The following is a 14,204-nucleotide window of genomic DNA, read 5'->3' on the forward strand; positions in this document are numbered from 1 at the left end:
TGTATCCATTGCGGCAACAGCCAACTTGGGTGAATAACTGTTTTCTAATACTTAGGAAAGTGTCTAACCAATGACCCGCATTCAGGTCATAAGAGTGGAAGTATCACCTGGAGTTTTGCTAGATTTAATCACCTCTATTCAAACTCCTATTGTCGATTGTCCTTGAAATAGTGATTGACAATGAACACAAGTACTTGAGACAATCGGAATAGACAAACAGTTTGCTCCAATCTCACCCATTTGATCCTACTTACATTTATTTGTGCCATGCTCCTGTGATATACCCACACTACCTACTCGCTTCATTTTTGAGCTCTCATACTACTCTTTGATATCCAGAAGTTCCGAACAGACAAACCTCGAAACTATTAATTCTTTCCATAACCAGCAAGACCACCAACAATGTGATAGAGAAACAAACAAACGAGCAAACATGATCTCTGCGCCGACACTGAATCGGCAGGTGAGAGTGACTGTAATCCTTCTTCACTTCGGGTGATAAATGTTTACTGATCGATCCGTGGTTCGTTCACAGGGCGAGATAGCCCAGACACAACACGTTCCTTGACCAGGGTGTACGGCATCAAATAACAATTCATCAACCAGAAAAATGAACCTTCCTCAATCAACAGTATCAATATGACCCAGATAATCACAAGAGCCATCAAAAACCACATCCAATTAAGCTATTCCTATCTCCATACCTCCAAAAGCTATACCACCGCCGCAAACCGAACATACACAACTATAAGTTCTATACTATCGAACATGCAACCTCGAGCCGAAAGCGAAGACCAACACGAAAGAGAAAGAGAAAGAGAAGCCCCAAGCACAAGCACAGGCACAAGCACCACCCCCCGACCTCAAGCTCATCCCAACCCAGACACCACTCCCACCTCCACTACCAGGCGCCGTCCGACGCCGTTTCCTTCACACCTCCCAAGACCTGTCGTCCCTCATCCAGCGTCCAGCAGAGGAAGCAGAAGAAGAACCCTACCACCACCACGGCCCGAACAACTGGCACGACCACTCCCACGTCACCGTCTCGACTCCCCCATCCCATCACGACTTCCCCAGAGAACCTCAACATCCACCACCATAGAACAGCCCACACCGCCACGTACACGCCTCGAACCAATATACGGAGCCCAATCATACGCATACTGGCTCGGACGACTCGTGACTGTTCTCAACGCCATACTTTACGCAGACTTATTCAATGCACCGGATCCCGTGACGGGAATTCGCCCACCAAGTGTGTTCTCGCTGGCCGTGTCAAGGCATGGGTATTCTCAGCGGGCAGCGGCTCTTGCTGGGTTGGATAGGGGTGTTACAGGGAGATTTAGGAGGGCGTTCATGATGCTGGAGGATGCGTGTCGTTCGGAAGACGCGACGCGGAGTTATAGGGCGTTTGGGTTGGCGTTTGAAAAGGCTCATGGACCTTGTGGTCAGCGTTTTAGGGACTAATGACCTAGTTGTAGTTGGGTTGTTTAGTCCATTGTTGGTGGAGAGGCCGTGAGGTTGAGAGTTGTGTATTAGTATATATGATGCGAGGTGGACTTGCTGCATTTGTGCTAGGGACGGACAGATAGTTACCATCATATCACTATTAATGATCCTTGTCTATTTCATTTAAAAATCACAATTCCTTTTCTTCTATTTTGATTTTCCCAGCTATTATACAGTTTGTAAGACCCCACCTCACAATCGTATTTCTCCGAATTGGGTGGGTTATATATCATCAGTTTCATAAAAATGTCCCGAGAAGCCAGAACGCCGAGCTGCCGTACCTCTATGCAACGCAAGAAGCCATAAGTTTGCTATAATAATATATTCCTTTTTCAGCCCCATGAAACCATTTCAGCCAACACTTTTTTGGTGGGGGGAGTTGATGAACCCTCTTCTTTATTTGCGGCTCCTTAGGAACGCAGCCACTTGTTCATGCCTCGTCACAAAAAACATGCGCTTGCGATCCGACTTCCATGCCAGAACACCAATTTCCTCTGCATACCGGCATGGGGCCTCGTATTCTGCCAGACTGACAAAGTCCTTGAACAGGAATCCGGACGTAGCCTTGACACGGTCCCGCTCCAGCTGCCAGAGACGAATCTGGTCCACTACGGTGGGCGGGAGGACTGACGGGGGTATCCCGGCTTGATTCGACGTCGAGCGAGAGACATTGTGCTTGCGCATTTGCGGGTGGGCGTGAGTAGAGAGATAGGAGATGATTTGGTCAGCGGTGATGCCCATCTCGACGGCCCGGCGGACGGACTGGCGGGTGATTTTGCCGGTGATGAGGTTGGGGAAGCGGTATTTCAGGGTAGTGAACAGAGCAATGAGGGAGATCTGTAGGGGGGATGAGGTGTATGCGTATACACGGTAGTTGGTTTCGATGATAATGAAGCCCGTGCCCGCTTTGCTGGAGGCTTCGCCGGCAGGACCGGAGAGGGAGCCCAAGAGCGGGTTGCTCAGGGCGCTGGAGTCGGATGTGAGCGTCGTTGCAAGACGGGTGGGGTAGAAACGCGGTGCATCGGGTGATTCTTGATAGACGATACCGAAGTCGGCAAGGTCGGTGAGCATGCGCAGTTGTTTCGAACTGAGGTGGTTCTTTTCGTATGATTTTCCGAGTTCGAGACTGCTGAGGAGGAACACAAATGAGAGGACCTCGACACTGTCCATCTTGATGGCGCTGGCGCTCTCGACGTAGAGAATCAATATGTGCCACACCTGCGTGCTGACATCCTGTAGGACAAAGGCGAACCCATCCTGGGTGATTTCGACACGACGATCTCGGATCTCAACCAGATGACCCGCCTGCAGGAGCTCCTTCACGCCTTTGCTGAGGGTCACTTGGGGAGCTCCCATGCCTCCGGTACCGACCATGTATCCCAGCACTCCTTCCCACTGTCGTCGCGCATATTCATCGAGATCGGATATTGAGACTTCTGAGCCCGCAGGCACGTGTGAAAGGACGCCAAAGGATTGTGTCTGGTCGGCGCCGGTGAGGGCATGTCGCAATGAGGTGGCGAACGGGTCGGTGACTTTGTAGGCGCGGACGTTATCCGCTGTGACAGTGTTGGATAGGATATGCAGTCTCCCTAGGATGGAGAGCGCATTGTCGCGTTCTCTGTGTGAGGCTCGTGTTAATCACAATCACCGCGGAGACCATCCAGGGTGCCTGCCCAGCACTTACTTCAAGCTTTCTGATTTAACCCAAGCCTCCAGATCCGCCGCGGGGAGCGGATCCTTCAGGTAGAGAAGTGCCATGACAAAGCATTTTGCTAGTCATGCAGTCAGTTGATGAAGCACTGGGATGGTGAATGCACATGCGACACATACCTAGATCAGGCAGCATGCGCCTGAAAATGGCGAGAGCCGTCGATGGCTGCTGGTAAAGTTTGTAAAAGACGGTGCCAGCAAGGCTTTCGAGGTATTCAAAGGGACGAGAAGATGGTGCGGCAGCCATCTTGTCTGCAGGAGTCACCGCTGCAGCATGATGCGGCGGGAAAGAAATGGGGCGTTGGAGCTTGAAGCCAAAGAAAGAAGAAACCAACCAACGCCTGGGATTTGAAAGTTGGAGACGATCGGCCCCAAAGCGGAGCTGCTCCGGCGCGCCAAACAGGCCCCAAGCGCAATGAAGCGGCCGCGGCCGATGATCTCACTTTAAACAATCATCTATCTATCTATCTACTTCGTAAGAAGCTTCACTCTCACCTCTACCCCAATTCCGTTTCAGCGAAAAATGACTGCCTTGCGTTTTGTCCGCTCTGTGAGTTACTTACCTACCTGCTAGTGTTGCACTACACTGAGAAATGATGCCTGTACTAACAATATATATTTGCAGGTTTGGGAGTCCTTTCGGGCTAATTCGGGGCTAGAGCCTCGGTAAGTCATAGAGGCAGACTGCTTTATTCATGCCTGTTTCGGGTTCAGCTTACTGACTGGACCTCAATGGAATTGGTGATCTAGTCTGCTAGACAATGTAAGTTTTTTATGCCGGGATGGCACAACCAGCGTCATCCAGAATTATCCTCAATGGATTCACGTTCAGCTGAGGCTTCACTCCAAATCGGTCCCGGGGACACCCGTTGATACCGGCTAAATGCTTCGGAACTCTATACTAACAATGATTCCTATCGCGCCCAGCTTCGTGTGACTGCTGCCAAACCTGGGTTGGTCAACTTTGAGCTCGATATTAAGAAGGAGCACACGGTAAGCCAGAATCCTGACACTGTTTGCTTGGTGACTGACAATAACCAGAACCGCCTGAACATCCTCCATGGCGGCACCATTGCGAGCATGGGTAGGCCACATGCAAACACCGTCTCTCACTGAAAACGCCTCTGCTAACACCCAATGACACAAAGTGGACCTTGGCGGCTCCCTAGCTGTCGCTTCCCGTGGTCTGTTCGCGACCGGTGTCTCGACCGACCTGAATGGTGAGCAGACAGCAACTTCTACTTTACCCGAAGACCTCTAACAAATTATACAGTGACGTACCTCAGCTCTGGTGGCAAAGTAGGAGACAAGATCCTAGCGGTATGTTTATATGCCCTCTCTATTAGTAGTCAGGACAAAAGGGGGAAAAGGCATGTCCAGGCTAACCCACTGCATGTGTAACAGGAGGTCAGCTGTGACAAATGTAAGTTCCCTGAACCCACTTGAAAGGCTGCATATACTTACAGTCATCCGCAGTTGGCAAGACCCTTGCATACACATCGATTAAGTTCGCCAACACTAAGGGTGAAGTTTTCGCCAGAGGAAGCCACACCAAGTCAGTATTCGCATACAAACATATGTCTTTTCACTCACAGAAGGCATCGATGTACTAATATCCTATCAGGTTTGTCGCTCTTGCATGGAAAGACCCCCAAAATATTGTTGAGGAGATCAAGAGGCTTGAGTCCGAGTCCTCATCATCTTAGGTAGTTATTACACATGTCTGGTGCGTTTGCTTAGGCGAGCTTATTGTTTGCTACTATAGTAACCACTGGCCTCTTCTTCGGCCGGGCACGATAGAGCACATGGATTAGAATGGGGTATAGAGATATTTTATGTATATAAAGCGGAACTACATAGCCAATTCTACAGGCTCTTCTTCTATAGTAATACTAATCCTGCTACCAGGCAAATATACCGACGCACACGAAGTAGCAGAGAAATAGAAAGAAGCCTCATCACAACCATTCAGTCATTCAAATAAAAGCCCAGCCATCCAAGTCCATTCATGTATGGCTTTTCCTCAAGAATAGATCAAAATCGGGGTTCTCAGTAGTTAAAAAGAAGAGCATGTAGCATGCATACACACGTACAAAATGACCGGGCCAGGAAAGAAACAACAAGAACAAGAAGAAACAGATCATGCTTCAGTGAAAGTATGTTCGTGCAAAGGATCATCATCGCCTTCCTCCCCAGCCCCTAGCATGACTTCATCCTCATCCATCACGACCTCCTCGTCGCCTCCCACGTCCATCTCATTGTTAACAGCGGTTTCTCCACCCATGGCCTTGAGCTTTGCCTGGGTCATTTCGAAAACATACTGGCCGAGATGTTCGACGCTTTCCATCGGAGTGCCTTGGACTTCGTCGTCCAGGGAGCGCGCAGACGGGAACATCTCGCCAGGGGCAAGCATGAGCTTGTCTGGGCGCTGGAAGAGTAAGTCGAATGCGGGCTTGAGCTCGTAGCATGACTCGAAGACCTCGCGACGACCGAGGATGTACAGACCAAGACGTGCACGGGAGAGTGCAACGGTCAGACGACGGACGTCACGGAGGTAGCCGACGGTGCGGGTTCGGGTGAGGGAAAGAATAACGTCTGGGTTGAGGTACAAATCAGTACAAAGTCCTCTTCTACGGAGCGGGGTGTCTCTCTGGAAAAACTTACAGTCGTTTTGTTCACCTTGATACTTGTCCACCGTCGTGACGATCTTGGGCATGCCAAATAGTCCGTTCTTGGCACAGCGGTGATTCAAGACATCCTTGATCAATGCCGTTTGGCCTGCATACGTGGCAAGGATGGATATCTTGGAGGCTGGGTATCCAAGGAGGCGCATGTATTGGTAGATGGCAACGGCATACTCGGCCTCTCCCAGATTCTGGATGAAGTGGGGAGTGGGTTCACGTTCACCGGTGCCCTGGTAGTCAGGCACGTTGATAAACTGATATTCGTACTGGAAACCGGAGTTGGCTTGCTTGAACGCTGGCGCCGTCTCAACGGCAGGCAGGTTTCCAAGTTGCTGATAACGCCACCGGAAGAGTTCCGCAATGCTGGGTCTCGCGCGGCCCTGCTGGTCCAGTGTGATAACAGGAACGCCCAGCCTCACCAACCGGAGGAACAGACTTTGCTCAAAATGGGCGTATTGCCGGAAAGCCATGTTCTGAATGATGGGAGAATTCTGGAGGTGGTCACCGCAAAGGACTACTCGCTTCAGAGGAAGTTCGCCATTCTTCATGTTTTGCAGAGCAGCGGGGATGAAGCTCTCGATCTCCGTGATCTGAGCCGCCTCTTCCATGATCACATTGTCATAGTGGAAGCCGAGATCGGCGATTTCCTGGCGACGCATGGCAGCATGCGTTGATGTCATCGCGATAATTCTTGCCTCCTTCACAAGTAGATAGTTGGCCTTATCCTTGGGCTGACGCAGGATTTCGAATGGACGGATGTCTTCCAGCTCGGAGAAGATTTTGTCAATGTGCCGCTGGCATCCCTCAGCCACGTCAAGGAGTGTCTCCTTTGTCGCTGTCGCATCAAAGACAGGTTGAGGCGCATTGGCAAAGTATGTATGGAACGGGAAGGCCGAGATGATCTCTTCGGTCGAAGCGCTTTCACTGCGAGCCTGATCCCAGAACTTGGCCCACGCAGGTTGGATGTAGACTGTGTTGAAATAACCGGCAGTTTCGCACGAATTGCCATGGGCACCTTGTGCTCCAATGGATGCTGCTAGCCGAATGACCTCGCCGAGGAAGTGATTGCGATTCTCAAGGAAAGATTCCACGCGTCCGTACTTGCTGTAGCTGGTTTCGGTCTCCAGCTCCTCTTCACCATGACCGAGACGGAGAAGATGACGTTCGTCAATGTCCAACGCGACAATCTTCTGGAAAAGCTGGTTCAGTGCTTGATTGCTGTGCGCGATAAGTAGCGTGCGTTCATTGGGGAAATCATGATAGATGTTATTGATGATCTGCGTCGCAACATCCGTTTTCCCTGTTCCAGGAGGCCCGACGATAACGGTCAGCCCTGGTTGAGTGCCAGAAGCAATGGCCTCCACCTGCGCTGGAGTGAATCGAACGGTATTAAGTTTGGGCGCGTCAATTGGATACGGGCCTGGGTTCGGTGGCTTGTATGTCGAGACGCGAAGAGATTTGGGTCCTGCTTCTCTCTCGGCCTGTTCCCTCCGTCGCTTCTTCGACGTTTCCGCCGAAGGTGTCTTAGAAGGTTCTTCAACGTACTCAACTACGTACGGGGGACCAAAACTTGATGCTTCCTCCTTGGATGGTTCTATGGTTGAACCGGGCAAGCTCTCAACGAGATGCTGCCAATCCAAGAATGTGTCCCGGAAATCAACTGACCTCAATCGGTTGGGCAGTTGTGTGTATTGAGCACCAGCCGGATCTCCGTAACCCAAGAAGATATCCTGAATCCAGGAGGGAAGGGTGATGTCCGAGACAATGAGTTTCTGCATCGTCTCAAGTATGGACTTGAAGTTATTCTCTCGCCCCTTCCGTCTGGCTACCACGTTGATCAACGGGTATACATCCGGCTTTCCTCGCGTAAGGCCGTCTTTGTCTGCTTTGAAGGCAGCAGAGTCCAGGTTGACCAGTAACTTCCGCACACGCGGCCTATATCTGTGCCCGTTCGCTTGGCCTGACACAGGCTCGCGCAATGGGCGACCGTTCTCATCAAGTACTTGCACAACCTCTGCTGTTCTAAGATACTTCAGGCCGGGGGTCTCAGGCTCTCGGAAGCCGGGCTTTCCTGCATCATCTGACTGCACAGCCAATAAGAAGACCACGTCATCTGGGCGAAGTGATTCCCACTCCATTCGGATGTGGTCGGCCAGTCTACCCACTTCGATAGCTATTTCGGCCCTGACGAACGCAGGTTTTGCCGAACCGACCTTGGGAGGTGCCACTTCGATGATGGCAGGCTTTGTAATGGGGATGGCCATCCTTGAAAAACCGTCGAAGTTCAATGTCTTGCCGTCCCGGCTTGCACGAGGTTGCATGCGTTTGACGATCGACTCCATATCCTTGCGGATTTGGAAGAATGCCTCTGACCGATAGAGCAAGAAGGAACGCCACAAAAAGTCACCGGTGCTAAGATACTGAAGGTTTAGCTTGGGAATCGCAAGTGGCCTGGATCCATCGTATGTCTCGTTGCGGAGCAAAGTAGGGTCGTAGAGATTTTCCTCGGTAGGAACAATGCTGAGCTGGGAGGCAGCTTCCTGGAATGTCGTCTTCTTTTCATAAAAAGACAAGAGAACCTCCATGTACAGATGACGATCCGGCGTTATTTGAGACTGTTTCGGATAGTCTGTACGGAAACCAAGATGCGAGCACAAATTTCGAAGCTCAGATTCCTCCAAGGTAGCTAGTTGACCTTCTAGTTCAGAGCGTTGTTCAATCGATCCGTAATTGGAAAGAGCCAAAATCATTAACTTGTCCTTGAAATACTTCATAGAGGTTCTTTGCAGACGTGCTAACTCTTGGCAGTGGGCATCGTAGATAGCCTGGGGTGACAGAGCCTCCCCGGTGAAGTCATCAATTGCAAATGCGCTGAAATGTTCCAGAAGACCACATAGATCACGGAACAGCGCGCTGTCTGCAGAGCGGTATAGTTGCGACAGACGGATGACGGACAGGAAGTTGAGGTCTTTCAAGAGCGTGTTCACATAGCGCCTGGTAGGAGGCTGGCTTTCTAGATCCACAAGGAATTCAAGTAGTCGTTCGCAGTACCGCAGATTATCCGCCTGCTCTCTTTCGGGTCCATTCAATCTCCGGAAAAAATCCAAAAGCATGGTGTATAGCCACGATCGCTCAAAGCGCATCTTGGCCTTGCCTGCGTCATCTCCTGCATCGTACCGTTTCCCTGCGGCTCTCCATGCTTTCTTTAGTCCTGAACTCCTCGCCAATAGGCGATCTCTTGCCTCCTCGCTCGATAGGTTGTGCCAGATGGATATCGAGACCAGTGGTGCACATTCTTTGCGTATCAACGGATTCTCGACGGACTGGAAGGCGCTAATAATGAAAGAAACTATCGACAATCGGGAAGAAGTTCCGAGTGATGGATCGACGCTCATTGAAAGGATACGGTGGAAAAGGTTGGAGAAATCCGCCGGTCGGTCGGAGAAGATATCTGATCCTTCATCAGCAATTCAAATCGCCCCTGCAGTGCAAACCATTCACATACCCCATATCGGTAAATGTTCCCGCTGCTTGACGCTCACAATCAAGGCAAGCAGGAGCACATGGTAGTTCGAGGCATCTTCCGTGTAGGTCGGCCAAAGAAATCTATTCGCGAGTTAGGCATTGTCGAAGAGGGGAAGTCCGAAGAAGCATTGCGGGAGATGCGCACTTTTCCAGGATATTGAGATTCTCTAGCGTCAGAAGCGACCGGAAGCTGAAATTCTCAGCCTCGAGGGGATCCCAGAGATCCTTTTTAAGAACATCCTGCTTGACTTTGCGGGCCTTGGAACCGTCCAGCCAGTGGGATTTGGCTAACCGCACCCATGCGCTGTCTTCGCGGAAGTCCTCCACAGTCGGTCTGGAGTCAAGGCCCTGCGCCATTGCCTGACGAGTTTGTAGGCCCATTCCGAGACGTTGGGGAGGATTGCTTGAAGGGACTCCGGGGGCGCGGATCCGATTTATCTGCGCAAGTGGTCCGTGGCGGGCGGCGGGATTGGGAAAGCTTCTGGCGCGCGCGTGTCTGTCGATACTGTTAGTCGTTTCCTTAGTTAAACCTCCGGCGGCTAGAACCCGCAGAGCCGCAGCTGCTTGCCTGCTTGCTTGCTTTCTTCCCTTTCCCTCTTTAACACTCGATCCTCCTTTTACCTCTCTACGCTCGCAACGACTTATCATCCAGTCCTCTAGCTTTCAGCATGGCGGACGTTGATGTCGGCGCGATCCACGCCTACAGGAGGCTGATTGACGATCTCCTAAATCGCGCAGAACGTGCCAAACCGGACAATCACATCGAACCCCCTCTGACGGAATCGCAGCTGGGCGATTCAATCTGGCTCATCCATGGAGACGACGAACAGTTGGCAGAAGGTCTCAGCCAGCAGACTCAGTTTGCTGCTGTAGAAATCGCATTCCGGGAGAAGTTCTACAGTCTTCTTGTATGATATCCCCTCCCAACACTCAAACCCCGGTTCCTACAATAACGTCGCGGAAGCAAGAGCATGGCTAATCAGGAATTGACCCGCAGGCTTCTACCTCGATCGAAGACCCTTCGTTTATCCGCATATGGAACCTACTCGATATAATATCAATATTCTCGGATAATGGTTAGTTCCTGGTGGAATTGTGGTTAGAATGTTGCCCTGACATCTTCGCAGAGCAGTGTGAGCCTGGCCTCATCTTCTGGCTGATCGAGGAGTTACTTGACAGCCAAACCATTGACGGCTGTCGGAAGGTGTTTGATTATCTAGAATCACGAAGAGAGCGGAATACTAAGGTAGGTTCGCTGGGTGAGCCATTGTCTTTTGCGTCGCATCTGTTAACATCGCCGCAGAAACACTTTAAGCAAAAGAGTTTAATCATCCTACGCTCCTGCAACGAGCTACTACGCAGGCTTTCACGGGCTGAAGATACAGTCTTCTGCGGGCGCGTCTTCATCTTCCTCTTCCAAAGCTTCCCCCTCGGTGATAAGAGTGCTGTCAACCTTCGGGGTGAATACCATACGGATAATGTTACTACTTATGATGAACTTACCAAGGCCACCGCAAAGGATGTCGCCGATCCGGATGTGGAGATGACAGATGAACCAGAGGCGCCAACAACGACCGAAGGCCTGAAGGAGGACAGTGAGGCTCAAACAACATCTGCGAGCGAATCCCATACACCCGCGCAAGAACCTCCTAAAACCCCACGGGTGGTCGTTTCTAGCAGTAAAGATGAATCTCAGGATAAAGGCGTGGATCTCGATGATCTGTATCCCATTTTCTGGGGCTTGCAGGCCTACTTCTCTGCCCCGACCAAGACGTTTGATCCTCAACATTTTGCAAAATTCAAGACCGGGCTGGAAGCGACCCTCTCTGCTTTTAGGAATGTGGACACAGACCTCGAGAACTCGAGCAACAGCAAGATGTCGGAGGAGATTCGAAAGTCCACCAAGCGAAAGCGGACTACCGATGGACAGGAAATTGCGAGCAGCTTCAATCCTAAGTACCTGACAAGCAGAGACTTGTTCGACCTCGAGGTACGCGATGTTAGTTCAAGTCTTTCGAACCGTCCACTAATACATTATCGCAGGTCAATGACACGGCATTCAGGAGACATGTTCTTGTCCAGGCTCTCATCCTTCTTGATTTCATGCTTTCTCTTACGCCAAAGGCAAAAGCCAAGCTAGCTGATTTGACTAACAAGTCTGTCCTTTACGGCTTTGTGTTGAATGACGATGATGTGAGGCTCTGTTGTGTGATGTTCCGTTGTTTAGGATGCTTGCTAACGATATCAGGCCAAATGGGCTGTCAAGATGAGGAAGGCGATCGAGGAATATCTTCAGGAAGGTATCGGCGGTAAATTCTACTATCGTATGGTGGATACCGTTCTTTCAAGGGACAAGAACTGGGTGCGCTGGAAAGCAGAAGGTTGTCCGTTGATCGAGAGGCCGCCCGTTTCTGTAACAGAATACCTAGGCGCTCGTGAGCATGCCACAAAGGTCTATACAAACAAGCGCCTCCGTACCTCTCCTATGGGGTCACTTGATCTGAAGTTTCTCTCCGAGGGTGAATCGCTGGCAGGGCTGGAAAGACTCAAGGATCCGGAAAGGTAGGTGTCCCCGAACCGTAGAATTATCCGCTAGCTATGGGCTGACGCAGCGTAAGATTCTCCGTTCCTGCTGCTGATTCCTTGATGATGGGAATCATGGACGACGAGTTAGATATCGACACCGCACAGACGAAGGAGGATAGAGAATATGCCATGCGGTCAAAATCGAGCAAAACCTGGCGCATACTACGGCTGTCCGCGAAAAGCAAACTTGCTGAGTTTGAGAAAATTGAGGACGGCAAAAACCTGAAGATTCTGTTCGAAACGCCCCAGCAGTCAGACGGTACACCGCAGGCTCTAGAAGGTACACCTCAAGCCTCAGAGAAGCCACCAGCGGGAAGCGAGTCCACTGGGCATGGGCAAGAGCCTGGAGCTTCCAGCACCGAAAACGAAAACTCCGCTATTGCCACCGAACAGACTCCAGCTAATTCGGTGGAAGCAGCTGCCCCAGAACAACCAAACGATGTGAACAACGCCACTTAGCGCTCTATGAATGGAGGTGACCGGGGCAATGAACATAATTATGATTGGCTTTGAGCTGACGCTTTCTGACGATCGGTCACACACGGTCCTGCGTTGGATCCAATGCAGTTAGTGATCCATGGTAGTCCTGGGTATATGCAACCGAATCACAAAACTAAAGAGATGCCTTGCAGGCACCTTGGCTGCCTGAGCCACTGCAGGTTTAGCCAGTGCGTTTGCATTGCTTTGGCCTAGTGCCAGTCTGAGAGAAGTATGAGGCCATGAACGGCGCGATCAGGTGGATGGAAGGAAGGCGGTGGTAGTCACGAGGGAGTTAACTGGGAGATTACGGCGGGGATGATGGTCGGATTGATTGGCCTCCTGCGGCGCCTGGTCCTGAGGCTGGCATGCAACCGTCTTGACTTCGTCATTCTACTAGGGGACACCAAGGGCCTACTTGGTCGCGACCATCAGCAGCCACTCATAGGCAGCGGTCCCAACTCTCACCCTATCCTTTTTCGAGATATTCCTCCTAGTCTGTGGCGACAACGAGGATAGCATCCGTCTATGGTTGGCCTTCGCGCATACTTTTCCTTTCTTGTCTCTGCTGTCTTTTCCTGCCCCTCCTTTCTGTGTCTGCATGCGGGGCCACAGCATAGCCCCCTTCACCCCCCTCTTTGCTGTTTGCATTCTTCCAGAGTTCAGGGGTGTTCTAGATACGTTGATGGGTGGAAGTGTTGCACAGAACCGACCAGGATATTAAGGGGAGGGGGTAAAGAAGAGGTGGGAAGCTGTGGACTGCATGATAGCGTCGTCCACCGGAAATTGAAGGTCACCGGGCATCCACCGCAGGCGCGACTGGGGGATCCCTCTGACGTTCTGGAGTAAGAGCGTGTGCAAAATTGTGTGCACGACTGCAAGTGGCCACATCGGGTGGTCTTCGGGTGATCAGGATAGTCAGCGTACTGAATAATGAAAGAACCCCTTTAGTCGATTGTGACCCAAAGCTTTAAGCTATGAGGGGACAAAACCCTCCTTGATCAGCAACTTTAATTGCACTGGGGAGTTCCTGCATAATCTCATCAAGCTCGGTCCTGTTGTTCGAGACAGGAGGAGGGCACTCGCACGACGGCTTGACAGCGCTGTGGGTTCGCGGATTGAGTTGGGCTTTTCCCCGAGAAAAACCTGTCATGCGAGATTGCAGTGCCATGGCTGGGGCCAGTGCGCGCATATTGAATATTGCCTTAAGTTTCAAAGAGCAATAATGCAATCAAGTGTCAAGGCGACCTATCCATTTGGCTCCAGTTAGTTAAATTAGAGGAGGCCCAGTCGGGGGGAAAGGGCCAAATGTATGACTTGTCGTCAGGGTCCTTCTGGACGGATCGCGAGGCCGATCATTTTTTCAGTCAGACCCCCGGGGACATCCACAGGCCAGGCGAAGTATGTTTATTGCCTAGTGTAGTATAGACTAGTAGAGAAGTGGTCGTGATCGATGTGCAACTACTGGGTAAATAGCGTACTGGTGGCCGGTGCAATACCGTAGTAAACCAGCAGCTCCGACACAGTAGATAGTTACCGAGTAGTGACTAGTAGATGACCCCGACTGATGATGATCGGATAAAGCAAAATAACCGCTGCTTGGCTTGCCGGGATCAAGGATCTGGTTCTACCGAGTGAGAGCTGCCAGATCGATGATGGCTAAAGCATAGACGTCAATTGACGATACTGACCGGATCACGGCCCTGAGAGTCA

The 14,204-nt window shown here is 51.1% G+C and overlaps 4 protein-coding genes across 4 annotated transcripts; 2 read left to right on the top strand and 2 right to left on the bottom strand.

Moving 5' to 3' along the window:
* Nucleotides 1-1,905: 1,905 nt before the first annotated feature.
* On the bottom strand, nt 1,906-3,466 carry AtWU_00615 (TFIIH/NER complex subunit TFB2; the record flags this gene model as incomplete). The annotated part of the gene is made up of 3 exons (XM_035495730.1): nt 1,906-3,127; nt 3,194-3,281; nt 3,340-3,466. 3 exons carry the CDS (start codon nt 3,464-3,466, stop codon nt 1,906-1,908), a joined length of 1,437 nt encoding a protein of 478 aa, XP_035351623.1.
* A 276-nt stretch (nt 3,467-3,742) lies between these two features.
* Nucleotides 3,743-4,925, top strand: AtWU_00616 (PaaI family thioesterase; the record flags this gene model as incomplete). The annotated part of the gene is made up of 10 exons (XM_035495731.1): nt 3,743-3,769; nt 3,845-3,885; nt 3,970-3,982; nt 4,147-4,212; nt 4,261-4,303; nt 4,368-4,439; nt 4,493-4,539; nt 4,624-4,642; nt 4,696-4,774; nt 4,844-4,925. 10 exons carry the CDS (start codon nt 3,743-3,745, stop codon nt 4,923-4,925), a joined length of 489 nt encoding a protein of 162 aa, XP_035351624.1.
* Nucleotides 4,926-5,359: 434 nt separating this feature from the next.
* Nucleotides 5,360-9,809, bottom strand: AtWU_00617 (RNA helicase aquarius; the record flags this gene model as incomplete). The annotated part of the gene is made up of 4 exons (XM_035495732.1): nt 5,360-5,814; nt 5,884-9,354; nt 9,409-9,509; nt 9,574-9,809. The coding sequence occupies 4 exons, from the start codon at nt 9,807-9,809 to the stop codon at nt 5,360-5,362; spliced, it is 4,263 nt and encodes a 1,420-aa protein (XP_035351625.1).
* A 287-nt stretch (nt 9,810-10,096) lies between these two features.
* AtWU_00618 (THO complex subunit THO1/HPR1) lies at nt 10,097-12,473 on the top strand (the record flags this gene model as incomplete). Its single annotated transcript, XM_035495733.1, has 7 exons — nt 10,097-10,336; nt 10,426-10,504; nt 10,556-10,674; nt 10,732-11,418; nt 11,472-11,621; nt 11,677-11,990; nt 12,047-12,473. The coding sequence occupies 7 exons, from the start codon at nt 10,097-10,099 to the stop codon at nt 12,471-12,473; spliced, it is 2,016 nt and encodes a 671-aa protein (XP_035351626.1).
* Between the last annotated feature and the right edge of the window lie 1,731 nt (nt 12,474-14,204).

The sequence above is a fragment of the Aspergillus tubingensis genome (assembly GCF_013340325.1).
Source record: "Aspergillus tubingensis WU-2223L DNA, scaffold_2, whole genome shotgun sequence".
In the NCBI taxonomy this organism is placed as follows: domain Eukaryota; kingdom Fungi; phylum Ascomycota; class Eurotiomycetes; order Eurotiales; family Aspergillaceae; genus Aspergillus; species Aspergillus tubingensis.